This window comes from Podarcis tiliguerta (genome assembly GCF_965153285.1).
Source record: "Podarcis tiliguerta genome assembly, chromosome: 14".
NCBI lineage: Eukaryota > Metazoa > Chordata > Lepidosauria > Squamata > Lacertidae > Podarcis > Podarcis tiliguerta.
The window spans coordinates 16377025-16402273 of NC_139547.1; the positions used below are offsets into that span (position 1 = coordinate 16377025).

At 47.1% G+C, this 25249-nt stretch overlaps 3 protein-coding genes across 5 annotated transcripts in view; 2 read left to right on the forward strand and 1 right to left on the reverse strand.

Annotated features, from left to right (window-relative positions):
• SH3GL3 (SH3 domain containing GRB2 like 3, endophilin A3) overlaps nucleotides 1–1888 on the forward strand; it is a 41849-nt gene extending 39961 nt beyond the window's left edge. For both annotated transcript variants that reach the window (XM_083412188.1, XM_083412187.1), the window contains one exon: nucleotides 1118–1888. In XM_083412188.1, the coding sequence (XP_083268314.1) occupies nucleotides 1118–1323 (206 nt within the window). In that variant the 3' untranslated portion in view covers nucleotides 1324–1888. The remainder of the gene's footprint in view (nucleotides 1–1117) is intronic.
• Nucleotides 1889–5198: 3310 nt separating this feature from the next.
• LOC310663735 (lamin-A-like) lies at nucleotides 5199–18517 on the reverse strand. Its single transcript, XM_083412025.1, has 10 exons — nucleotides 17804–18517; nucleotides 16105–16261; nucleotides 15087–15212; nucleotides 13771–13941; nucleotides 12102–12206; nucleotides 11715–11956; nucleotides 9671–9899; nucleotides 8311–8418; nucleotides 6414–6530; nucleotides 5199–5705 (listed from the first exon to the last, which is right to left on the reverse strand). The coding sequence occupies exons 1-10, from the start codon at nucleotides 18295–18297 to the stop codon at nucleotides 5577–5579; spliced, it is 1878 nt and encodes a 625-aa protein (XP_083268151.1). The 5' UTR covers nucleotides 18298–18517; the 3' UTR covers nucleotides 5199–5576.
• A 3470-nt stretch (nucleotides 18518–21987) lies between these two features.
• The window catches only part of ADAMTSL3 (ADAMTS like 3), a 291781-nt gene continuing 288519 nt past the window's right edge, over nucleotides 21988–25249 (forward strand). The window contains exon 1 of one of the 2 annotated variants that reach the window (XM_083411788.1): nucleotides 21988–22428. The gene's annotated coding sequence lies outside the window, so the exon portion shown is untranslated. Of the gene's footprint in view, nucleotides 22429–24174; nucleotides 24463–25249 lie in introns of those variants that run through there. The other variant, XM_083411787.1, reaches the window with a different exon arrangement.

Here is a 25249-nt window from a genome sequence, read left to right on the forward strand (position 1 = left end):
CATCGGCTCAGAGGCGAGAGACAGAAGGGCAGTTGCGTTACAGGGAGCCCCTGAAAATCTTGCGGAGCAGTTCCTCTTCTGGCAAGAAGGAAAGCCCCACCTCCAGTGGAGAGGAGGTGCAAGGACCAGAGGATGCTAGTAAGAGCCTTAACACCGCGCCTGAGCCAGCCGGAGAGGAGGGAAGGACGCCCTTGCCATCGCCCATCCTGCGCAGTAGTCTGTGGCGCAGGGAGGGGCGGAAAAGGCTGGGGGTGACGAAACTTTTATGTTGGGGGAGGTACAAAAACAGACTACTCCCGGATTCTGCTAGCGATTGAGCCAGACATGAACTTATCATGCTCTTCACTGTAAATAGTTTGCACCAAAACAAAACCTTTAAATGACAGGTCGGAGTCCTGCCTGGTTACTCTCGAGCAACCGCAACAGCACCTGACAACGTGTAGTGATGGTGGTAGGCAAGCCTCTCTGAGGAGAGCATGTCCCAGAAAATACACATTCTCTTTTTCTTTTTTCTTTTTTGGATTTGATATCCCGCTTTCTCACTACCCGAAAGAGTCTCAAAGCGGCTAACATTCTCCTTTCCCTTCCTCCCCACAACAAACACTCTGTGAGGTCAGTGAGGCTGAGAGACTTCAGAGAAGTGTGACTAGCCCAAGGTCACCCAGCAGCTGCATGTGGAGGAGCGGAGATGTGAACCCGGTTCACCAGATTACAAGTCTATCGCTCTTAACCACTACACCACACTGGCTCTCTTGTAGCCACCCTCCGAACCTCTCTGGGATGGAGGGTATAGAGAAGGGCCTCAGATGACATGCAGAGGGTCTGGGTCGGTTCATATGGGGAGAATGATCCTTAAGGTATTGGGAGAGACTCCTGCCTGAAATCTAGCTGCCAGTCGGAGTAGACAGTACTGAGTTAATTGAACTGATGGGTCTGATTTGGTATAAATCAGCTTCCTATATTGACTTGCTATGAACATAGGAAGTAGCCTTCTGCTGAGTCGGCATAATAATACTACAACAATGGCTTAATTTTGTTTTAAGTGGTCATGAATAATCTTGGGCAAAACCTACAGAACGTCAGGTTAAAAATTGCTCTCTCTTGTGACTCTGGGCAGGTTCTTCATCACATATGGACCAGCCTTGCTGCCAAGCTTTATATGACTTTGAGCCAGAAAACGAAGGTGAGCTTGGATTTAAGGAAGGCGACATCATCACGCTGACCAATCAGATCGATGAGAACTGGTTCGAAGGCATGTTGAATGGCGAATCAGGCTTCTTCCCCATCAATTACGTGGAGGTTGTGGTGCCGTTGCCTCAGTGAGCCTGCCCTCCTCACGTCACAAATGCATTTTCGTGAGTGAAAAGAAGTCTTTCCCCCAAAGTGGCTTTTCATTTGTGTGGCATTCTACGAAAGCCTTGTTCTTTTGACCAACTTACTGACTTTTTTGTATGTGTCTTAAAAAAAAAAAAAAAGTATTTATTTTGTATTCATGTAGTTTGTACATATATATATATATCTCGTATAAAAAAATCCTCCCCTTTTGTTAAATAAACACACACAGATTTCCCTGACCTAATTCCTTGCTTTGTGCCTTGAAGATCTGTACGTTTACTGATAGATCAACTGTTGCTTCCCAAGTGCATTTACCTCCTCGCATGATGTCGGAAACTTCCATTTACCTGCAGTGAATTTACTCGTGGGCACAATTTTTGAAGCTGCTGTGAGTAAGAGCTAGTTCTCCGTGAGCTACCTTTGTTACATTCAACTTAACTGTGAAAAGCTAATACCTGTTGTGCGCTGTACCCGGACAAAAAAGCCAAGTCAATGTCACAGCTAAATTGATTCTCCATTGAGCAAATGTAATAAACACTGTTGTGGGAAATGCACATTTACTGTGTCTTGGAACTTGTGGCGTTCTGGTTCTAGTTGCCAATAATTTCTGAGGTCTATAATCCACATGTAACTGTACTTCAGTTTCCTAGGAGGGTACTGATGCTGTTAGGAAAAAGTTAAAACATACCGTATTTTTCGCTCTATAGGACGCACCTGACCATAGGATGCACCTTGTTTTAGAGGGTGAGAACAAGGGGGGGAAAATCTCCCCCTCTCTGCTCAGCGCCCCTTCAGCGAAGCGGCAGGAGAAACGGAGCCCCTTCCATTTCTCCTCCCGCTTGGCTGAAGGGGCGCTGCGCAGCTCTCCCTTTCTGCTGAAGCCGGGAGAGTCTTGCTCTCCTGGCTTCAGTGAAAGGAAACTGAAGCCTGCAGAGCACAGCGGGAACTCGCGCTGCACTCCAAAGACTTCAGGCAGCTATCCCTGAAGCCTGGAGAGCGAGAGGGGTCGTTGCGTACCGACCCCTCTCGCTCTCCAGGCTTCAGCGAAAGCAACACAAAGTCTCCAGAGCGTGGAGGGAGTGCTCCCTCTGCGCTTTGGAGGCTTCGCGTTGCTATCGCTGAAGCCAAGGAGCCTGCATTCGCTCCATAGGACACACACACATTTCCCCTTAATTTTTGGAGGGGAAAAAGTGTGTCCTATAGAGTGAAAAAATATGGTATTTTATGTGGGTTTTTACTTCAACTCACTTTATTTATGAAAAAGTGCTGGAAGAATAATACCCACTATTTCACTGTAGTTAATAAGGAAACTTCTTAGGGGAACTTACACTGAAATTAAATATATTGCAGAAACAGTGAGAACAGGTGGCTTTTGTGGTTACGTAAACTCAGCTCCTGTTTCGTTGTATATTATAATCATAATTGGCATCTACTAGTTGAGATTGGTGCTATTTCCTATTTCAGTTTGTGTTGCAGGGCATATCAAGTTCAATTCATAGCTTTTATACCTACAAACCTCAGTCTTTTTGTAGTATAGCCCAATATTGAATATCTGCTAACGGATTGAGGTTGAATCCTGACAAGACATAAGTACTGTTCTTGGGGAACAGGGGGCAGGCTGGTGTGGAGGGTTCCCTGATCCTGAATGGGGTAACTGTGCCCCTGAAGGACCAGGTGCGCAGCCTGGGAGTCATTTTGGACTCACAGCTGTCCATGGAGGCGCAGGTTAATTCTGTGTCCAAGGCAGCTGTCTACCAGCTCCACCTGGTATGCAGGCTGAGACCCTACCTGCCTGCAGACTGTCTTGCCAGAGTGGTGCATGCTCTAGTTATCCCCCACTTGGACTACTGCAATGCGCTCTATGTGGGGCTACCTTTGAAGGTGACTCGGAAACTGCAATTAATCCAGAATGCGGCAGCTGGACTGGTGACTGGGAGCGGCCGCTGGGACCACATAACACTGGTCCTGAGAGATATGCATTAGCTCCCAGTATGTTTCCAAGCACAATTCAAAGTGTTGGTGCTGACCTTTAAAGCCCTGTATGGCCTCAGTCCTGTATACCTGAAGGAGTGTCTCCACCCCCATCGTTCAGCCCGAACACTGAGATCCAGTGCCGAGGGCCTTCTGGCGGTTCCCTCATTGCGAGAAGTGAGGTTACAGGGAACCAGACAGAGGGCCTTCTTGGTAGTGGCGCCCGCCCTGTGGAATGCCCTCCCATCAGATGTCAAGAAAGTAAACAACTATCTGACTTTTAGAAGACATCTGAAGGCAGCCCTGTTTAGGGAAGTTTTTAATGTTTGCTGTTTTATTGTATTTTTTATATTTTGTTGGGAGCCAGATGGGCGGGGTATAAATAAATTATTATTATTATTATTATTATGCTCAGTCACTTTGCAGGGGCGGTTAGGTGTATATACAGATTTACCTCTTAGAATACTGTACTGGTTTCCACTATGTTACTTGAGCTTTTGCTTCCCCTTCTCTTCATTCCAACCCCCACCCCATGGTTAGGGATGGGGTCTAACAATCTGCTGGGCTATAGCTATTCCCCTTGATTTGGCATTATTGCTGAAAGGGAATCCCAGTTGACCTCAATGGTGCACCAGCTGTGACCTTTTCTTTTCCCCCCTTTTGCTATATTTATAAGAAAACAAGCAAAAAGCAGGTCAGAGAAGAGTTATTCTGTGTGTTTATATCTTGCATATAATAAAAAGGTAAGGCTGTCGTCATACAGCAGTTTGCAGCCAAGCAAACACAGTGTGGTAACAGCCAAATGATGGTGATGATGTTGTCATGTTCTGAGAACTGTTGCGCCATTGCTGCAGTGTTGGAGGGAAGAGAGATGAGAGACTGAGGCAGGTGGCCCAAATGAACCACTGAGAAATAACTCTAAAGGGAAGACAGTGGATTTAGTTAATTGAGAGAAGCGGTTGGTGGAGGGGGAGGCGGGTACACAGGGTAGATATGCTGGTGCGTGTGGGTGTAGGTAGGACCCCTGTTCATTTACATAAGATGTCCTTACACAGCCTAAATCAAATTTATTGTCCACAATTTAAGGTATTACATATGTTAATATTTGATTCCAATATCTGTGTGCATGGAGACTCCCATCCCAAACAAAGCAAATCTAAACATATTTAAGACTGCTCTTCATCTTACAGTTGACTTCAACAAGTCTGCAAACTCTTCGTCCCCAGGGAGTTGACACTACAGAGTTGGGAAGAAATCACTCTGATTACAATGCAGTTAATAATTTGGCTGTTAATAATTTGTAAAGAAATAAACTGAAACTGTGTTTTTTCACTCATTGTGATGAGCAAGATGGTATAGATAAATAATCCTTGGGTCCCTGGGAAGGAGCAGGAGGGCTACTCACAGAGGGTACCTCTTTGCAGCTGACCCTCTGTCAGAGCTCAGACAGTGGAGAAGGAAACATGGAGGCACTACAAGGTACGTCAGTGTATCCCGTCCCCCTCCCTATAGCTCTGGAATTGGGGGAGGAGAAGAAGTACACCAGCCCTGGCACTGCTATACTTAGAAGATTTCTCTTCTAACTGGCCTCAACTGGAACAAAACTAAAGGGAGGGGGATGCCCCTTCCAAAAACTTCCACCCTGCCAGGACAAGGACTTTGGGTTTGGTGGTTCCTCCAATCTGGGTTCCTCCACCATTGCCCTGTCCCATTTAGGGAGTCTTCAGTTCAAGTAAGGCTCTACGCTGAACAGAGTCTCTTTCTGCAGGTTGTCACTTTCATATACGTAGAGCACCATTTTGGTTGGAGGAAGCTTCCACAGACGCTCACCATCTTCTCTCGGCTATATTATGAGGCAGGTCCGACTTTCATTTCGCTGGAGAGAGGGCGGGCAAGGAGGAGGGAAAGAGATGAACATGAAGCTAGGTCCAATTTGCTTGATAAGATGTGCCGTGAGATTAGACCTAAAAACAGCACTTCTGCTGCGCATTCAGGCCCAGAAAACTCTTTTGAGAATGCTAAGCGCTTCTCTCGCTAAGCTAGGTCAATGTTACAGCTAGGCTGGAGCCAAAGCAACAACCCTGGTTCTTCAGTTATCTGTAAACGTTTACAAGATTGCCATCTCAAAAAACAGCATCTATGTGGCATGTCAGGAGAAACAAGTTCACTGTGCAGTTAACCATTACTGTGCTTTGCATCAATTGACTATTTTAAAAAGCAGCAGCAACAGCTCAACTCAGCCGCATACGAATACAAGTATTTGGCATTTCTCAGTTTTGGAGTTCACGTAGGAAACCTGCCTGCGTATGACGCTCCATTCCTTCTTCCCCAGCAGCCGCCTCCATTTCTCCATCACCTTCTCCTCTATCTACGTAAGTGAGCTTTCCTTCTGCCATTTGCTGCAAGGTAATTTGTTTACAGAATTCATTAGGCGCACAATAACTATCATTCTCTGGACACAAGAATAAAACACCAGCAAGCATCTGTATGAAGACCAAATTAAAGAATTATTAAAAAGGAAACGGAAAACTTACCAAGCTATGGAAAATAACCATAAAATGTCAGAGAAACACATTAATATTCTGTTTCTGCCACTTGTCTGAAGAACAAGAAATACTAAACGCTGCACACTGCTGTTTTGTGCTTCTACTGTATAAATTTTCAATGTAAATTTTAATTTTGTCAAGTGTACACTTCTTGCAATCTGCTCTGGGACCATTTGGCGAAGGGCTATGTACAAATAAACACACAGATTGTAAAAAAGAGAACAAAAAGGCATTTGCTTGATGCAGAAGGTAGAAGCCCTTCTCCATCAAACATGGCAAATGGTGCAAAACCAGAGATATATTTAAGCAGTTAAATAGCCGTAGGCAACAAGGAATTGCAGGCAGACGAGTACATGGGATTCTAGGCTGGTGTTTCATTCTTCCTCTGCACCCAGGACAGAAATGCAGGACGGTGCCGCTGGAGGAACCGAGTTGTGTATTTCCTCTGCCAGACAACAGTAGGTGGGTGGGTGGGAAATCCTAGGCTACTAACTTGTGGGATTATTTAAAACTCAAGAACAGTATCAAATTGTAGCAAGGACATGTTAGTATGGTACTTACGTTTCCAGCAGAGTCAAAAAGTACAATCCTAAAGCTGTCTCCACCTCTCATTGACTTGGGGGATTTCCAGATAAGCATACCAGGAGCTGGGCTTGAACTTTCTGTCACACCCCAGATCTTCAAAGGAAAAAAGAAGATGATCTTCATATTTGAATGCTTAAAGAGCACCTTTGCACAGGAAATTGTCCAATGCTTCCCCACCCACCAGTCAGATTCATTGCAACATCAACCGTAGGATGAGATTCTTGTAAGTTCTATACAAATTGGACTGTGCAAGTGATATCACTGGAAGCATCAGCCTGTAACAAAAGGCAATTGTGGGGAAAAATCAACATCAACCTTTTTATTTGACCGTCAGTCAGCAAAAGGAACATTTGTCAGTACACAGTTAAAACATCGAAAAAAGATTTTTAAAACTTAGCCAACACTAAAATGGGCTAAACAGATAGCCCCATAGGGGAGAAATCTGTGGCGTCAAATGCCAGGCAGATATAATGGCGTTCTGACAATATTGATTACAGCAACATGACTGGATCAGCAACTATGTTCAAACTTCTTCTCTCTTTTTTTTTGGTAAATTTTATTAATTTTCAATTACATATATCTAATATAAGTCACATTCTATTACCAAATTACAATTAACATTCAAAAATAAACCAATTGATATGCCATTTATACTTTTTAGGTGGCCTCCCGCGTGCTAGATTTCAAGGTCAGATAAATTCATTTAATTTTGCTTCCAAAATCTTATTTAATCCAATTACATTTCAATCTTCATGATAATTCCTTACACAACAGCCACAATATTTTTAACTTCCATTCGTATTAGCACATTGAATAATTTGTATTTCTGCAAGAAAAGTTCTATATCCTTTTTAGTTCCTGTGTGTGATATTTATTTTGTATTTATAGTTATTTATTTTAGCAACTATGTTCAAACTTGGCCATGCATTGATATGGAACCAAACCACAGATCCACGCTAGTATAGTATAGACATAATCTTAATTTGTAGTTATTTAAGAAAATGTGTATTTTACTTGTTACTTTACCTATGTTGATGAAGTGGAATGGGGAAGATTGTTACAACAGGAATTCAATTTTACCTTTGTGGAAGCAAGTGTAAACACCATCATTGTTCCCCCAAAGGGAAAGGATAGTAATTGAAACTTATATACATCTGGTCCCAATGAACTCGCTGTTGGAATTATGATGAAGATATGGATAGGTATCTCCAACTGGAGCCACTATTTGCATCCACCAGAACTGGATCAGACCACAGAAATTAAAACAACTGGGTTTTGTGGTTTTCAATGTCCATCTCTAATGGATCAGCAGGCATTGAATGTATATATAACCAAACTATCAACACAAACATTTAATGCCTATAATTCCAGGTGGATTCCCCCCCCCCCCCCCGGAATTTGGTTCTGGAAGGTGGATCATCCAATATTGGCTCCCAGAACTTAAGGCTGGCAGAAGGAATTTAAAACAGTTTTGCCGAGCCTTCTTCTCACCATATGACTTAGAAAAGCTTCACCTGTTGTCCCTTGTCGGCCATCTTTCAACTGCCTCCAGTCCCAGAAATTCTCCATGAGAAGTTCTCCCTTGCTTCTTTCAAATCCCTCCCTCTTTATAAGCCCCATAGGCCAAAGATCTGCCATACCTGTTCTTCAGGAAAATGCCATGCACATAATGCCAGTGGCACAGTACTATATTGTTTTAAGCAAGTCCAAAACACTGTAGAGTATACAAGCAGGTATTTTATCCCTCTAGGTTACTTAAGCCAGTTTTCAGGGCCTTTATTAGGTGGTGTGTTCGATATTCTTACAAGGGGAAGCAAAGTAAAACACTGACATTTTAAAGTTCAGAGGGGAAGAAGAGAAGATTTTCACTCACTGTAAGCACTTGACCAGCCCCAAGGGTACAACGAGCAGGAAACTCGTACATTATTTCAGACTGGTTTCCATGCTGCCTTCTTGTGGTCCACCCACTTAGTGACTGCTCCTACAAGGAAAGCAGTGCTTAACAGTTTCAGACTGCTGGTTTTGAGCAACTTTTTGCCTTTTAAGAGCCTCCAGTCTCATTATTTTCTGGGAGGAGTTCAAGCGTATACTGGGATATTGAGGTTTGTGCAATTAAAGCGGATTAAAGTGTCCTGAGGAAGCTTATCTATCGTCACCCCCCTTTTCTCTCAGGAACCTTGGAAACTGCAAAGAAATGTTAGGAAGAGGCTGTTTGTAGGATGGGACCATCAAGTACGATGTTTAATCATAGGCCTAGGACCCTCATACCTACAGGACCGCCTCTCCTGGTATGCCCCTCGGAGGACCTTAAGGGTCCATATATAGCAACACCCTAGAGGTCCCGGGCCCTAAGGAAGTTAGATTAGCCTCAACCAGAGCCAGGGCCTTCTCAACACTGGCTCCGGCTTGCTGGAATGCTCTGTCTCATGAGATCAGGGATCTGATTTCTTCCCGCAGGGCCTGTAAGACAGAGTTGTTCCACCTGGCCTTTGGCTTAGAATCAGTTTGATTCCCTCCCCCTCTTTATTTTTCCTTTCTCCTCCTATGAAGAGATAGTATCCTAATGTTTTAATGTTGTATCTTAATCTTTTAAATTGTATTTTAATCAACTTGTTTTTATTATTGGTTGTTAGCTGCCCTGAGCCTGGTCTTGGCTGAGGAGGGCGGGGTATAAATAAATTATTATTAATTATTATTATTAATAATAATATTAATATTTCCTGGGCAACTTCTATTCCACCCACCCCCAGGGGGATTCCAGATCCATGTTCACATCAAGCACAGTGGTACCTCGGGTTAAGTACTTAATTCGTTCCGGAGGTCCGTTCTTAACCTGAAACTGTTCTTAACCTAAAGCACCACTTTAGCTAATGGGGCCTCCTGCAGCCGTTGCGCCACTGGAGCACAATTTCTGTTCTCATCCTGAAGCAAAGTTCTTAACCTGAGGTAATCTTTCTGGGTTAGCAGAGTCTGTAACCTGAAGCGTATGTAACCTGAAGCGTCTGTAACCCGAGTTACCACTGTACTAGTCTAAAACCAGGTGAACGGTGGGGGTAGGGGAGAGAAAATAAAAGTGGCTAGGAAGTTACTGGTGGGAAATGAAGAGGCAGATCGGTGGTGGGGAGGGTCAAGCTGAGGGTCAGCCCAGAACTGCTTTGTAAAGAAATGGCACCCAGTTTTGGGGGGACACAAATTTGCCAGCTACACTAACCATGCATTCATGTAAAAAATACCTGATCAGAACTGTTTCTGATTTTGACAAATTGTCCTTCTTTGTCAATATGTTCTATGGAAATACTTCCTGAAGATGATGCATGCTGGACCGTCTTGAAGCAAACGCTATGGACTTGGCGTTCTGAAAGTGCCCGCTTCCTCCTCCTCCTTCGTGGGAGGACGGGGCTGCCCAGACTGGTGCTTGCCAGTCTTCCAACACTTTCCGAGCCAGGCCTGGGCACTCTTAACCTGCAAAACAAAGTCACCTTTCAAATTAGACAGCCGCTGATGGCAGAACACCCTCTCTCAATCTCTTTGCTCTTGACATTGGGCCATTCCTGTGGTGTCTAGTGATGTATGGATGTGAGAGCTGGACCATAAAGAAGGCTAATCATCAAAGAATTGATGCTTTTGAATTATGGTGCTGGAGGAGACTCTTGAGAGTCCCATGGACTGCAAGAAGATCAAACCTATCCATTCTGAAGGAAATCAGCCCGGAGCGCTCACTGGAAGGACAGATCATGAAGCTGAGGCTCCAATACTTTGGCCACCTTATGACAAGAGAAGACTCCCTGGAAAAGACCCTGATGTTGGGAAAGATGGAGGGCACAAGGAGAAGGGGACAACAGAGGATGAGATGGTTGGACAGTGTTCTCGAAGCTACCAGCATGAGTTTGACCAAACTGTGGGAGGCAATGGAAGACAGGAGGGCCTGGCATGCTCTGGTCCATGGGGTCACGAAGAGTCGGACATGACTTAACGACTAAACAGCAACACCACCACCATGCGTCATGAAGTCAAATCTGTGTTGTCCAAGAGATAGTGGGGAGGTCGCTACGGATGACGCTTACACATAACCTTTGGCATAAGGCTGCCCTGCCTGCAAAGTGGCATCTCCCCTGTAAGGTTAGTGATACTCCCCTGTGCTGTGAGATCATCACATTGTGCATTTTCTCCGGTCTCACATAACAGGCTGCTGCCGGATCAGAAGGGCAAGTAAGGAGGACCAATACAGAGGACTTGGTGAGTTGCTTTTGTATCTTGCCCTTCTGCCAGGGAGCTCTGAGTGGCATTTTCACAGCCCAACGTTCCTGCAAGGCAGCTCAGGAAGAAAATCATTTACTTTGCTAGGAAGCAGAGGCAAAGCTCTGCAAGGTGGCTAACGATCAAATCCATTATTTGAATCTTCGCTGAACATCTTGTTTTAAAGCCCGCGACAAAGCATGATAGTCAAGAAAGGTCTTTCTGGTCTAACTTGGCTCCTGAACCAAACTCCCCACGGTGGCAATCGAGGTGCCTGTGGGAAGCTCGCAAGCGGGAACTGATCGCAATAGGCCCTTCGCGCTGGTGTTCCCCAGCCACTGGTTTTTAGAGGGACATGGCCTCCGATACTGGAGATAATATATACCATATTTTTCACTCTATAAGACACACTTTTCCCCTCCAAAAAAGTAAGGGGAAATGTGTGTGCGTCTTATGGAATGAATGCAGGCTGCGCAGCTATCGCTGAAGCCAGGAGAGCAAGAGGGATCGGTGCGCACCGATCCCTCTTGCTCTCCTGGCTTCAGCGATAGCTGCGCGAAGCCTCTTCAGGGCAACAGGAGGAACGCTCCCCCTGCCCTGAAGAGCCTTGGCATGGCTATCCCAGAAGCCAGAACAACAAGAGGGATAGTGAAAAGAGCATGAAATCCACTCTCGACTCCGAGACAGCACCACAGTTGCTTCAACCATGTGAGTTGACATGGGCAAAGGGCTCTTTTAACCCCCTCCTCCCCAATGCAAAGACCAGCTCCCTTTTGAATAGCCCCTCCACTTACTACGGACATCAGCTGCTCATTCCAGCTTGCTTGTGTTTTTGGGAACTGGCACATTAGAGGGTATTAAAGTGTGGCTGAAACGTACAGTAAAAGGTGCAGAAAAGCTCCTCTTGCTGTTCACACTGGGCAGGAGGGAGTTAAAGAGCCCTTTGCCCATGAAAGCCAATACTGGTAAGATGTTCAGCTCCTGTTCTATTGAAAAAAAGCAAGCCTCCTTTCAAGAACAGAATTCTGTCACCAAGCTCACCGTTCTTCCTCTCCTTCTAGCATTGCCCGGTATGCACCGATCTCCAGATCCAGACCCAGCTTCATATCCAACAGTTTCACATGCTCCTCTAGCTGCGCCTGCATATGTTGCTGCATTCTGTCCATCTCCCTGTCCTTCTCAGCTAGGCATCTCTTCGATGAGCCTTGTTCGTGGAGAATGGTGTTCTCCAACGCGCTAATTCTGGCTTCCAAATCTCCATTCCTGGCTTCCAACGTAGCAACCTTAGATTTCACAGAAAGGTTTTGCTGTTAGGCACAGCAGAACACAGCCATACCAGCAGAGACCTCTATTTCCCAAAGACCTTTTCAGAGCCGCTTCCCTCTCCAGGTAGGCATCATTTTACCTGGTTTCCAGCACCTCTTTTACCTGTGACATCAGAGAATCAACTCTCAGTTTTGCCTCTCTGAGCTCCTCCTCAGCAGCGTTGGCAATATCACTACTCCTTGCCGCAGAACGCTTAATATTTTCCATCTGTGAAGATAGTATTGGGTTAAAAAAGAAAAAGCTAACCAGGACTGCACATTTTAATTTGAACGTGTTTCTGTGCGCACACACATGAATAACAGTTCAATTTAACACAGGTTTGCCACCCTGTGCTCCTTCGGGAGGAATAATGGGATCTACTATATATATTGGGACATGGGTGGCGCTGTGAGTTAAACCACTGAGCCTAGGGCTTGCTCATCAGAAGGTCGGCAGTTCGAATCCCCACGAAGGGGTGAGCTCCCGTTGCTCGGTCCCTGCTCCTGCCAACCTAGCAGTTCAAAAGCACGTCAAAGTGCAAGTAGATAAATAGGTACTGCTCTGGTGGGAAGGTAAACGGCGTTTCCGTGTGCTGCTCTGGTTTGCCAAAAGCAGCTTAGTCATGCTGGCCACATGACCCACAAGCTGTACGCCAGCTCCCTCGGCCAATAAAGCTAAATGAGCGCCGCAACCCCAGAGTCAGCCATGACTGGACCTAATGGTCAGAGGTCCCTTTACCTACTGTATTGTATTGTATTGTATTGTATTGTATTGTTGTTGTTGTTGTTGTTATTATTATTATTATTATACAATTCTAGGTCTTATTCCTTCCAATTCAGATGACTTTTATTATTATTTATTAAATTTCATACTGCCCTGTTCCTGCAGGTCTCAGGGCAGTTACAACATAAAATCACAACATAAAAACACAAAATACGTAATAAAAACAAAAGCAACTCAATAACGCCCCCCCCCTTCCCCAACACATTTTAGGCAGCATGTTCTACAATATAGTTCCAGGTGTTCACCTTAAGGCGAAGGTTAGGCAATACATAAATTAGTATTAAAAATAAATGCATCGGCTGCGACTGGTGTGTGCAGGAGAATTATCCAAGGGGGTCAAGAGGAGGACACAATGGGACTGTAACATGCTGAGCTGGGGAAACTGAGGCAAACAGGGTTTCACCAAAATACAGCATCCCCTTAGAAACAGGCTGGGGAAAGGTATCTTAGCATATACCGTATTTTTTGCTCTATACGACTCACTTTTCCCCTCCTAAAAAGTAAGGGGAAATGTGTGTGCGTCTTATGGAGCGAATGCAGGCTGTGCAGCTGTCCCAGAAGCCAGAACAGCAAGAGGGTTCTCTGCTTTCGCTGCGATCCCTCTTGCCGTTCTGGCTTCTGAGATTCAGAATATTTTTTTTTCTTGTTTTCCTCCTCCAAAAACTAGGTGCGTCTTACGGTGTGGTGCATCTTATAGAGCAAAAAATACAGTAATTAATGAAGCAAGCTATGCACATCCAGTCCAAATTAATTCCCACTGAATTCACTGAGAGGAGCCAACATGCCTTTGTCCCATCAGCTCTTAGTGATTTTCCTTTGCGTTCCCCTTCCACCATTTGGAAGACATCCTGTCAGCATAAGGTAGCAAGAGAAAACCCAGCCTCTAATTGTGCCACTCCTATTCGGGACCTGCCCATAGGAAACAAGAAGAGATCAGGTCTCTACTAAGAACGATGGGACAGCAAGACATCCCATTCCAATCAGCAGTATAGACAGACAAGCCACTCACTTTGGCACTGAAGTTTTGCTGCACCTGATCTTTATAGGCGCAAATCTGTTGTTCGTGTTTCTGTCTGAACTCTCTGAAAGCATTCAACAGCTTACTCTCCAATTCCTGGTGATGGTGAGACTCTATTTCTCGAATCCTGCTCTCGTAGATCTGCTTCTTGTTCTTTAGCTCCTAGGAAGAGAAGGGAAATACAGCCGGGAGGAAGGATTTAAGAGGCTCCGCATTAAAAACAAAGGTATGTTTCAGCTGAGCAGACAAGCAAATTAGAATACCAGTACTGTACTGCCCTGGAATAAAGAACATGCAATATTTATTTACGGTTAAACTGTGACCTGAAATTGATCATCCATGGCGCATTAGTAAAGGTAAAGGGGTCCCTGACCATTAGGTCCAGTCATGACCGACTCTGGGGTTGCATAGCTCATCTCGCTTTAGTGGCCGAGGGAGCCGGCGTACAGCTTCCGGGTCATGTGGCCAGCATGACTAAGCCACTTCTGGCGAACCAGAGCAGCGCACGGAAACGCCGTTTACCTTCCCGCCAGAGCGGTACCTATTTATCTACTTGCACTTTGATGTGCTTTTGAACTGCTAGGTTGGCAGGAGCTGGGACCAAGCAACGGGAGCTCACCCCGTCGCAGGGATTCGAACCGCCAACCTTTTGATCGGCAAGCCCTAGGCTCAGTGGTTTAACCCATAGTGCCACCCGCGTCCCTCCATGGCGCATTAAGAGCAATTAAAAGAGGCACACAGTAACTTTAGATGCAATCAACATTGGAGCCTCCATTGTTTGCTCCTTGTATTTCTCTTTTCTTCTGCAAATGCAACTGTCTCCCATGGGGCACAAATGAATGGAATACAACACACTACTTCAGTTTGCATGTAATGCAGACCATGGCTTAACAGAACCCTGGGCTCCCAGAGACAAGATTGTGCCCACTTTGTTTCTCCTCTGGTCCTGATAAACTGCTGCCACCTAAGCCATGGTTTGTCTTAGCATGTCATCCAAACCCGGGTTTGTGGCTTATTTCTCTAGAGTTACTGATCATTGCTTATTAGAGAGCAACAAACCATGAACCCTGGTTCAGAAACAACAGGAAGCCAATGCTCTTTGGTTTGTTTATCCCATTCATGCTAGGAGAGGGGCAAAATAGGAACAATAAAACACAGTAACGCAGGGTTATCATCATTTTTGGCCCTCCCCTAATGGAGTTGCAAAAATTAAACTATTTCACCAAGTTGTTGACCTTCATTTTAGTGTTTTAAATTAAACGGCAAGTCTAAGACTGCAGGAAGTCTAAGACTGCAGAAGTACGTACGTCTTCATGGATGTTCTTTAGAAATGTTACTTGTTTCTTCAGGGTTTCCATTTGGTTTTCTCTATCCGTTCTATTCAACATCTCATTTTGAAGATGGCTTTTGGAATCATTCACCATTACCTTGAGCTAGGAAAGGAGAAAGTTAGCAAATGCTTTGTGCTACCCTTAAATACTTCCAAGACTCCTGTTCAGCTACAGTGTTTAATAAGCCCAAAAGGAGAACCTTGGGAAGCCAACATGTTTTAACAGAATTCAAAATCGATCTTCTCATACTCCCTTCCCTTTTCCTCGTGTTCATTTAGATTAAAGTAAAGGTAAAGGTACCCCTGCCCATACGGGCCAGTCGTGTCCGACTCTAGGGTTGTGCGCCCATCTCACTTAAGAGGCCGGGGGCCAGCGCTGTCCGAAGACACTTCCGGGTCACGTGGCCAGCGTGACATCGCTGCTCTGGCGAGCCAGAGCCGCACACGGAAACGCCGTTTCCCTTCCCGCTAGTAAGCGGTCCCTATTTATCTACTTGCACCCGGGAATGCTTTCGAACTGCTAGGTTGGCAGGCGCTGGGACCGAACAACGGGAGCGCACCCCGCCATGGGGATTCGAACCGCCGACCTTTCTATCGGCAAGCCCTAGGCACTGAGGCTTTTACCCACAGCGCCACCCACGTCCCTGCAATTGGGGTTATGTTACTCTTATTACCTGCAGGTTTTATATTGTGCAATGTCATTGTTCTTAGGCATATAACATACTATTGTTCACCAAGCTCCTATCAGTTGTGGAGGAGACATCAGGTGAGTGCGACTGCAATGGCCAGACAGCACAAGGAGCCCTTAAATATCACAAGGCTCCCTAAGCCCCCAGTGACCTTCCAAATCCAGGTAAGCCCTGCTGCCCCTGGAACTTCTCACCTCTCAAAATACACCCCAAAATAACAGAACTTTTTACTTGTGACCTGAATATCTATTAACAACCTTCGTCATTTCTGCAGGACAGTTTAGATTTTACAGAACAAACCCTTACAGAGCCGATTTCATGCTCTGACTCTTGAAGATGGTTCTGCAGGCTTTGCTGTCTACTCAAGGATGTCGTCAATTCGGCCTCTTTGCAGTGGAGCTGAGCCTCAAGGTCCTTCACACGAGCGACTGCCAGGCTTAAATCATTCTCATTTTTAGAATTCCTGAGAACAATCAGGTTGCAAGGGTAAACAGGAGGCTTTGCATCTCAACAGGTATGGCTTTTGAATCAAATTTGGGCATCACAAGCTCTATCGCTAGGAGGGAGAGTGAAAGATGGATAGCCACCTGATCTAGTCAAGATTCCTGCTTTGCAGGGGGCTGGACTAGATGACCCTGGGACCCCTTTCCAACTCTACCATTCTATGGATCTATATGTCCCAGCCTTCGTCCTATAGTAGTTCAGAGCAAGAAAATGAGACCACACAATAAAAGCACAAATCCGTGGGCATAGCGAGGATTTATTTTAGGGGGCGGGCAGGTAGCCACCACCTGACATTATCCTCTGTCTGGCTCTGTCTAGCAGATTCAGAATGAGATGTCTCAACAACAGTTCTTTTAAATTACTTTCCTTTGAGTCCTAAGTGCTCAGAACAATCTGTCAAAACCTTTTGGATTTTGGGAGTGGCCTCCGAGACCACATAACACCGGTCGGGAAAAACCTACATTGGCTTCCAGTACATTTCCGAGCACAATTCAAAGTGTTGGCGCTGACCTTTAAAGCCCTAAACAGCCTTGGCTCAGAAGGAGCGTCTCCACCCCATCACTCAGCCCGGACATTGAGGTCCAGCTCAGAGGGCCTTCTGGCAATTCCCTCCCTGCGAGAAGAGAAGTTACAGGGAACCAGGCAGAAGGCCTTCTCGGTAGTGGCGCCCGCCATGTGGAATGCCCTCCCATCTGATGTCAAGGAAATAAAAACTCTCTGACTTTTAGAAGACATCTGAAGACAGCCCTGTTTAGGGATGCTTTTAATGTTTGGTGTTTTTAATATTCTATCCATGGGCTGTTAGGCTGCTGAACGGAAAATACAGTGGTACTTCGGGTTACAGATGCTTCAAGTTACAGACTCTGCTAACCCAGAAATAGTACCTTGAGTTAAGAACTTTGCTCCAGGATAAGAACAGAAATCGTGCTCCGGCGGTGTGGCGGAAGTGGGAGGCCCCATTAGCTAAAGTGGTGCTTCAGGTTAAGACCAGTTTCAGGTTAAGAACAGACCTCCAGAACGAATTAAGTTCTTAACCCGAGGTACCACTGTAATATAGTGCAACTGACTTTCAGGGTTGGTGTGTTGTGCGACAAGCACACAGAGTGCAATGAGATTGAGTGTTTGTGGCACCCCACAAGGGAGGGGGGCTCAGTTAATTTTATTGTACACAGGTTGTACATTGACAATAAAGGTATTATTATTATTATTATTATTATTATTATTATTATCTGCCCAGTGTGGCTGGTGAAACCCAGCCAGATGGGCGGGGCATAAATAATAAATTATTTATTATTACTATTACAATTTATACTTTTAGTTAAGTTTTTTTATTTAATTACCTGATTTAGGAGGGGGGCGACTGCCCCCTCACCGACTCCACCCATGAACCTCTTTAACTTCAGAAAACTGGAAATCTATGGACTAAGAAGAGCCATTGCTTTTAGAAGAAAAGAGAGCGAGATCCGGGAAGAAGGATGGCGCGCCCTCTAGGGACACTCACCTGGCGAGCAGCCGCCTGTGCTCTTCCAGCAGGGTCTCCAGCTCGACCTGCAGACCGGCGCGCTGCCGGACTTGCCCGTGGAGCTCCTCGCGCACGGCGGCCAGCTCCCTCTCGTAGGCCCTCCGTAAGACGCCCAACTCGCGGCGACTGTCCTCGGATTCGGACAGGCGGAGCTGCAGCGCCGTCCTGGTTGCTTGCAAGCCGCGGGTGCGCAGGATGAGGGCGGCTAGGCGGTCATTCAGCTGGCGCAGCTCCTGCGGCAGGCTGCTCCGCGGGCCGGGCAGGAGCGGGGAAGAGAAGCTGTCGCCGCCCAGGCCGCTGTCCGGCGAAGCCATCGGAGCTGCAGGGACCACCCCGCCGCGCAGTCTTGCAAGCGGCGGCCGAACCCCACTCCCTCGCCTGGCGTTAAGCAGAGGAAAAAGAATTGGGCCAAGGATATATATGCGCTGCCGCGCATTGCAGGAAGGGCGTGGGGTAAATATGTTGGGACTCATTCTGCAAAGAAACAGAAAAGCTGATTTTGACTTTAAGAAGCGTTTCTGTGAGTTCTGAGTGTCCTTTTCTAGGGTGATTAGGTACAGCTGGTGATGACGACAAAAGGAGGAGATATTGCGGTTTGAATTTGCCTGCAGAGAGAGGAGACACCCCAAGCTTTGTGTTTGTTGTTTTTGTATAGCTGTAATAAAACCTTTGTTTGAGTGTTTTGCACCGGTCCCGTGGTTCTGTCGTCTGCCACCAGAAGAACCATGGCTATCAACTTTCAGATTTGAAAATAACGGATCAGCAGCCTCGAAAATAAGGGATAGCTTAGCTGTGAACTGTTAGATATCCCGCAGACAGTCTACGGGATATTTAACAATCCGGGATAGCGGCGGGAAACGGCGCTGAAATAAGGGAATTTCCCGCAAATAAAAGGGAAGGTTGACAGCTATGCAAAATAAACCCCTCTAACAAAATAAAGGCGCGGGATCAACACCTAAAGCGCTTGCGAAAACAATGCTTTATATTGATTATGAAGGCTGGTAGCGGCTGCAAGAATTGTCTGGTGGTTTATGCGCTTTGGAGGGGACAGAAAGGCGGGGGCGGGGCTGCCCAGAGCCTGAAAGGGAGAAGAAAGGCAGTGAGTGGATCCTGTAGCTAGGGGCATCCGGGCAACCCCTGCAGGGCTTATCCATTCAACTTCTGTGCCCGGCGTCCATCCCAAACCGCTCCCCCGCCTCTCTCTCCCTCGGCGTTCCAAGAACTCTCACTGCTTCCCGTTCTGTCCAATCAGCGCGCAGCAAAAGGAAGCCGAGCCCCGGGGAAAGGGGCGCGGCCTTCTTCGGTCTGCTCATTCATAACTTTGCTGGTAGCGGGAGGTTGGTGTGTGTTCAGAGGTGAGCCTTCTCGGATGCAGCAGGGGCTTATTCTCAAGTAAACAGGGTTAGGATGGCAATCTCCTATATTTTAGGAGCTGAGGATTGGTCCTCCGCCCGTCTTTTATCCCTCCGGGTTCAACTGGAGCTGCTCCTTTAAGGACAGTTTTGATCCGCCGCTGCAGTTAGCAGAAAACGTCGCTTGCTGATTCATGCATATCTGTAAAAATAGAAGAGGCTGGGGGGGGGGCATGCAATGATCTTCTGAAGACAAGGACCCTTCAGCCAGAGAAAGGGAAAGCAACGTCTGAACACAGGGGAACTAGTAAGCTGCACTGACTGGCAGCGTGAAATATACTCAGAGTCGAGTGTGGATTTCATGCTCTTTATTTAGCTCAGTAGTGAGGAATGCCAGTTCCCCCGAAATGTCTGCTTTACAGTGGTACCTCGGGTTAAGTACTTAATTCGTTCCGGAGGTCTGTACTTAATCTGAAACTGTTCTTAACCTGAAGCACCACTTTAGCTAATGGGGCCTCCCGCTGCCGTCGCACTGCCGGAGCACGATTTCTGTTCTCATCCTGAAGCAAAGTTCTTAACCTGAAGCACTATTTCTGGGTTAGCGGAGTCTGTAACCTGAAGCCTATGTAACCGGAGGTACCACTGTATATACATTATTTACACAATGGGCACCACGTGATTGGCTAATTCCGGGATTCTCCTGTAGGCCAATCAGGTTGCAGATTCACTTCCACCTGGAGTTGGATTGGGTGGCTCCTGCGGACCAACCAGACTGCTGCATTGTGGATCCAATTGTTCTGGGGCCAATCAAACTGCTGTATTCTGAATCCTATTGTTCTAGGACCAATCAGACTGCTGCATTCTGAATCCTATTGTTCTAGGACCAATCAGACTGCTGCATTTTGGATCCTATTGTTCTAGGACCAATCAGACTGCTGCATTTTGGATCCTATTCAACTCAGTACACAACACAGCGGTTGTCCAGGATTTCAGGTGGAAGGCTCTGCCAGGGGAAGGGCCATAGTTCAGTGGTGGAACAAGGGCTGTGCCTTGAAAAGGTCCCAGCTTCTGTCTCCAGCATCTTCAGATATCCCTGTCTGAAATCCTGGAAAATTGCTGCCAGTCAGTGTAGACTGAGCTAAATGGGCTTAACTCAGTACAAGGCAGCTTCCTATGTACGTGGAGACACAAGGGGTTGAACCTGGAGCTTCTTCAGGCAAAGCAGATGTTCCACCACTGAGCTATGACCCTTCCACATACATTGTAATTGGTCCAAACTGCCCCCTTGCCTGGCCCTTTTGTAGGGGAGGAACTGTTGTGTTCTCTGTCTGATGCTGTGGTAGTGGCGTAGCGTGGGTTGTCAGCACCTGGGGCAAGGCAAGTAATTTGCGCCCCCTAACCCGGGGCAAGGCAAGTAATTTGCCCCCCCCCCGCTGCACTGTCCCTCCCCTAGATAGTCCCTCGCTCTCTCTCTGCACCGCACCGCACGCCTGGCACCTTCCCCTCCACAGGGGGCGGCGACCCGGCGGCTCGGATTGGATTCGCACAGCCAGCACTGCAGTGAGAGTGAGTGAGTGAGCCAGGTAGGGGTAGAGAGCTGCGAGTGCGAGTGCGCCCCCCTCAGATGTTGCGCCCGGTGCGGCCGGCCCCCCCTGCACCCCCAACGTTACGCCACTGTGCTGTGGTTAGAGTGTTGGGCTAGGACCTGGGAGACCTGGGTTCAAATCCCCTACAGAGCCACGAACCCAGTCAGTCTCTCGGTCTGCCTGCCTGCCTACCTCACAGGGGGGTTGTCAGAATAAAAGGGAGTCGGAGAACCACGCATGCAGCGCTGCTTGCAGAACTTGACTTGATCGTGCTTGTTAATCAGTAACTGCAGAAAATAGATGCAAAAGTTTTGCTTCTAATGCAAGCCTTCTTTTAAAAAAACAAAACACCAGGATTCTCACTGGAGGAAGACAATAACACTTTCTGGGTCCTATTATCTCCAGCATATAAGCAGCCTTTTAAATTTTTTTCCTGCTTTGTACCTGCTCTGTTTTCAAAGGTTTGTGTGGGCTTCCCTCTTTTCCTATGCTTTGTATTCTGTATCACCAGGACTTAATAATTAGCTGGTTCCCAAAAGGCCAGATTTACATGAGTGGGTGGATTCAATAGGAGCAATACAACCAGCCTCCCACAGAGAGATGGGAGGTATACAATACGTAGTTTAAGAGCTTAGTACATCTTTTCCCTAATATAAAGATAGCTGTAGCTTGTACAACAATGTTTTGGGAGCCAACAATTCTAAGATACATTAAAGGGTCTTTTGACTTACAAGTGCCCAAAATTTGGCTAGAAACATTTAAGTGATTTATCAACTGGTTATAACTCTCTCCCCCCCTTCAGAACTAACGGTTTGCTCCAATGTAAATTTATGTGGATTTAACTGTTTAATTCAATTAGCTCAAAGACTGACAACACAGCCAAAGGGTTACTTACTCCCCGATAAGTAACTCCACTTTCCTGGGAATAAGGCCGATTGAACTCAGTAGGTGTTACTTCTGAGGAGATGTGCAATAGATTGTGCGACAAGGTTCTTTTTACCAGGTTGGTTCTCTCATTAACGTGCAACCGGGCAAAGGCAAGATTATAAAACAGTACAGCTGAATCCTGTTTAGTTTTGTACAAATAAGTGCTGTACGCATATCCTCCTCTGTACTGTATCTTCTACCAGATTTTCCACTAGAGGGCGCGCCGTTCCCAGCTATAGAAGAAATCTAAGTTGATTTTTCAACAGGTTGGAAACGGCGCAATCACATTTCAGCAAATCCTTTCACGAGGTTATGTTTAGTTCCTCGGTGCGTATTTTTAACTTCAGTGGCACGGATGGAATAGCAAGACATTTTGGCTTTCTGTTGATTCTGTGACCATTCCAGGCTTTCCTTAGCCCACTATTGAGTTATCTGCTAGCAAAAAGGGGGCACATTTCCCCGAGGAGGTGGGTTCGCTGCATAAGGAAAGCGGCGAGGTTTGATAGATGTAACCGCACCTCGAAGGAGAGGAGGACGCGTGGAGATCTATGGCTGCGCACGGGGTTTGCGTAAAGGCGCCGCTTGCCCTGCAAAGGAAGGCTAAGGTTTAAGCATCAATTTGCAAGCCTGTATTTCTCAACGGGCGACGCCGACTCTTCTGTGCTGCCTTTGATGCAGTAGAGAGGAGGGAAGTTTGCTCCTCCCTCTCCTAAACGACTCGCATCTCTGGCGGCGGCAGGTAAGGAGTAGTTACCCTTAATAAGTTTTCTTCGTGATTAGATGATCCTTTCGAATGCTAGACAGTTATGAAAATCCCGGTCAACCTACTTGCATTCACACGTGACAGTTTTATACTAGCTTCCTTAAGGCGATGCTTTAACGCAAATGTAAACCTTTCATCGGCCAGAATGTGGCTTCGGTTTCTCGGTCGAGTTCCTTCGCGCATTCTCATGAGCTATAGGGGAGACTGCACGTATTCCACGTGGCGCGCAAACATCCTCAAGCCCGGGTGGTAAAATTAGCCATTTGGAAAAAGAGTAGCCGGTCCCCAGTTAATTATACGTTTGACATAATACCAGCCCGGGAAGGTATACAATTCCGCTTCCGCAATGCTTCCCTGTTTTTCAGGTGGAAATAATAGAATGCAAGTACATAGAATTTGATTTCTCTCTGTTTGATTACGGTGTATTTGAGAACGGGCAGCTGAACGTGTGAACTGACTGCGGCAAGCACTAGGTGTATGGTAAGCGGAACCAAAGCTCCATTTTCGATGTAAGAGCTGAGACAGTTTATTTACACATGCAAATAGTGATTTAATATTGCACCCATCCGGTTGACGTCTATGTAGGAACGAATCAGCCTCAGAAATTGGATATACATCCATTTGATATATATATTGATAGAAGACGTGGGGGGCATTTATAAAGGCTGCAATCCTGAGCACTTTAATCCGGAGTAAGTACCAGTAAGTTCACTGGGTTTCAAGTATCCGTATGGAGAGGCCAGAAATGTGCAAAGCAGAATTTCACAGCCTCAGCCCGAAGGATGTTTACTCGGAAGCAAGTCCTACTGCGTTCACTGGGGCCTACGCCCAGGTAAACGTAGCGAGGGCGAGGCTGCAATCCTAGACACGTTTACTGGGAGCTAAGCTTCATTGAACACAGTGGGACTTCACTTCCGAGCAAAAGGCGTGCGTCGGATTGAGCTGTTTGGCTTCACTTGTGCGCAGGCATTTCAAAGGGCTACATTGCGGCCGCCTGATTTGAATAACTATTGCTGCCTCTCACTCAATGATGTTGCTTTTATTACATTTACGCTGCACACCGCCCGTCGAAGGGCGATTTTGGGAATGCTTCACCGTGGCTGCAATTTTAGGCAGGCTTCCATGAAAAAGTGCTAACTAGGGAGAGTGCTAAGGGTCGGCATGTAAGTAACTGTCAAGGCTGCTTTTGTAATGGTGCAGTTGGCCTGTGCCTGCAACGGGTCCTTTTGCCTCCTCCTGCTCGCTGTCTGCAGCCTCGCCTTTCCAGCCACCTAAGTTGTAGAAGACCTTATGGGCTTAATACTGCAAGTCCGTAAGGTTTTGTATAAAAAAAGAAGTTCATGACTTTTTGGAGAACGCCGAGCATCGCCCCAAACCCTCTCAACATCCTGGGCTTGGAAATAGGATTAGGCTGATTAATAATAGTAATAATACTCAGGCTATCTGGGTGGTTTTTCCAAGTGGTGTGTGTGAATGAAAGAAAGGCACTCTGTACGAGCTCAGAGGCACTCTCCCCCGCTCCTTGCATCCCATTGGCTCTCCCCTTCCCGCGTCGAGGCGCCTTTTGCCTGCAGGGCGCGCGCGGCGGAGCAGGTGGCGGCGCGGGAGCTCCAAGAGACGCGCGCCGTCGCCTGGCTTTGCGCGCTGCTTGGGCTGCCCTGCGGGAGGAGGAGGAGGCGGCGGTGGCGGCGGCGCCGGCGCCCTCGCTCTCTCCGCCACTTCCTCCGAGGCCCTCGGCTAAGTCGGTCTGGCGGGGCTTGTGGGCTGGAGGAGCCTGGAGGGAGAGAGCCAGCCAAGCTCGAAGGGCGGGCGCTTGTTCGCCTGCCAGCTCCGCTTTGCAAGCATGCGGCGTCGGCGTCCCTGGTGCTTTGACAGGAGGAGAGGCTTCGCCTTGCTGCCTCCGCCGAGTCCACGCCTGCTCCCTTCCCCCTGAGGAGAGGGAGAGGGAAAACGCCGTCGCGTGAGGTGGTGGCCACGCCGCAGGGATTTGCGCCCCGAAGTTGACCAAAGGTATCCCCAAAGCGCGCGCGGAGTTTGGCGCCCGCGCGCGCTGCGCCGAAATTGCACCCAGGACAGGCGCGCGAGGGGTGCTGGTGAGAGGGCGCTCGCGCGAAAAGAGGGGCGCGCGCGGGGCTCCACTTGTACCCTGAGAGGGTATTTAGCGCGGGGCTCTGAGTGGGACCTTGGATGGGCACTTGGTAAGCAAGGTGTCTCTGAGCACGCCCAGAGACCCCTCCATCAACCCTGGGCAGCTGCAGCTTGTTTCCCCATTAATTTAAGGCATAGCTGTTAACTTTTCCCTTTTCTTGCGAGGAATCCTATTCGGAATAAGGGAATTTCCCTTAAAAAGGGGGAAACGTTGACAGCTATGACTTAAGGAGAGCAAGTTTCTGGAAAGGGGTGTGTTTGTGTTTGTGTGTGTGTGTGTTTGTTTGTAGGCCTGACCTATAAGATGAGGCAGGGGTGCCCAAACTTTTTTCAAAGACGGTCAGATTTGATGAAGTGAACATGCGTGAGGGCCGACCAAAGTTGTTGAGCTTTTTTAGGATTTTACCCCAGAAGATAGACTGCTACAGGGGCCAGATTAGGCCCCAGAAACAGACTGTGGTATGAAGGAAAGGGTGGTGGTCTCTCTTGGCCAACTTGCTCAGTGGTGCCGACAAGGGACTTGGCAGCTTTTCAGGAGGTGCCCTCTCAGCTTCGCTTGCCGCTCCAGAGCAAAGGTCTGCTTTGCCCCCAAGTTTCATTCTGGGATTTGGACAGCCAACCTTTTCACATGGTCCGAAGCAGGTGGTGG

Bases quoted from the DNA above. Each gene is read 5' to 3' on its own strand.
- LOC310663735 (XM_083412025.1), bottom strand. From the start codon at position 18,297: ATGAGTCCCAACATATTTACCCCACGCCCTTCCTGCAATGCGCGGCAG. The intron at 16,262-17,803 runs GTGAGTGTCCCT...GATTGTTCTCAG, and splicing joins CACAGGCGGCTGCTCGCCAG to GAATTCTAAAAATGAGAATG. The intron at 8,419-9,670 runs GTATTTTTTACA...CTTTCCTTGTAG, and splicing joins TCAGAAACAGTTCTGATCAG to GAGCAGTCACTAAGTGGGTG.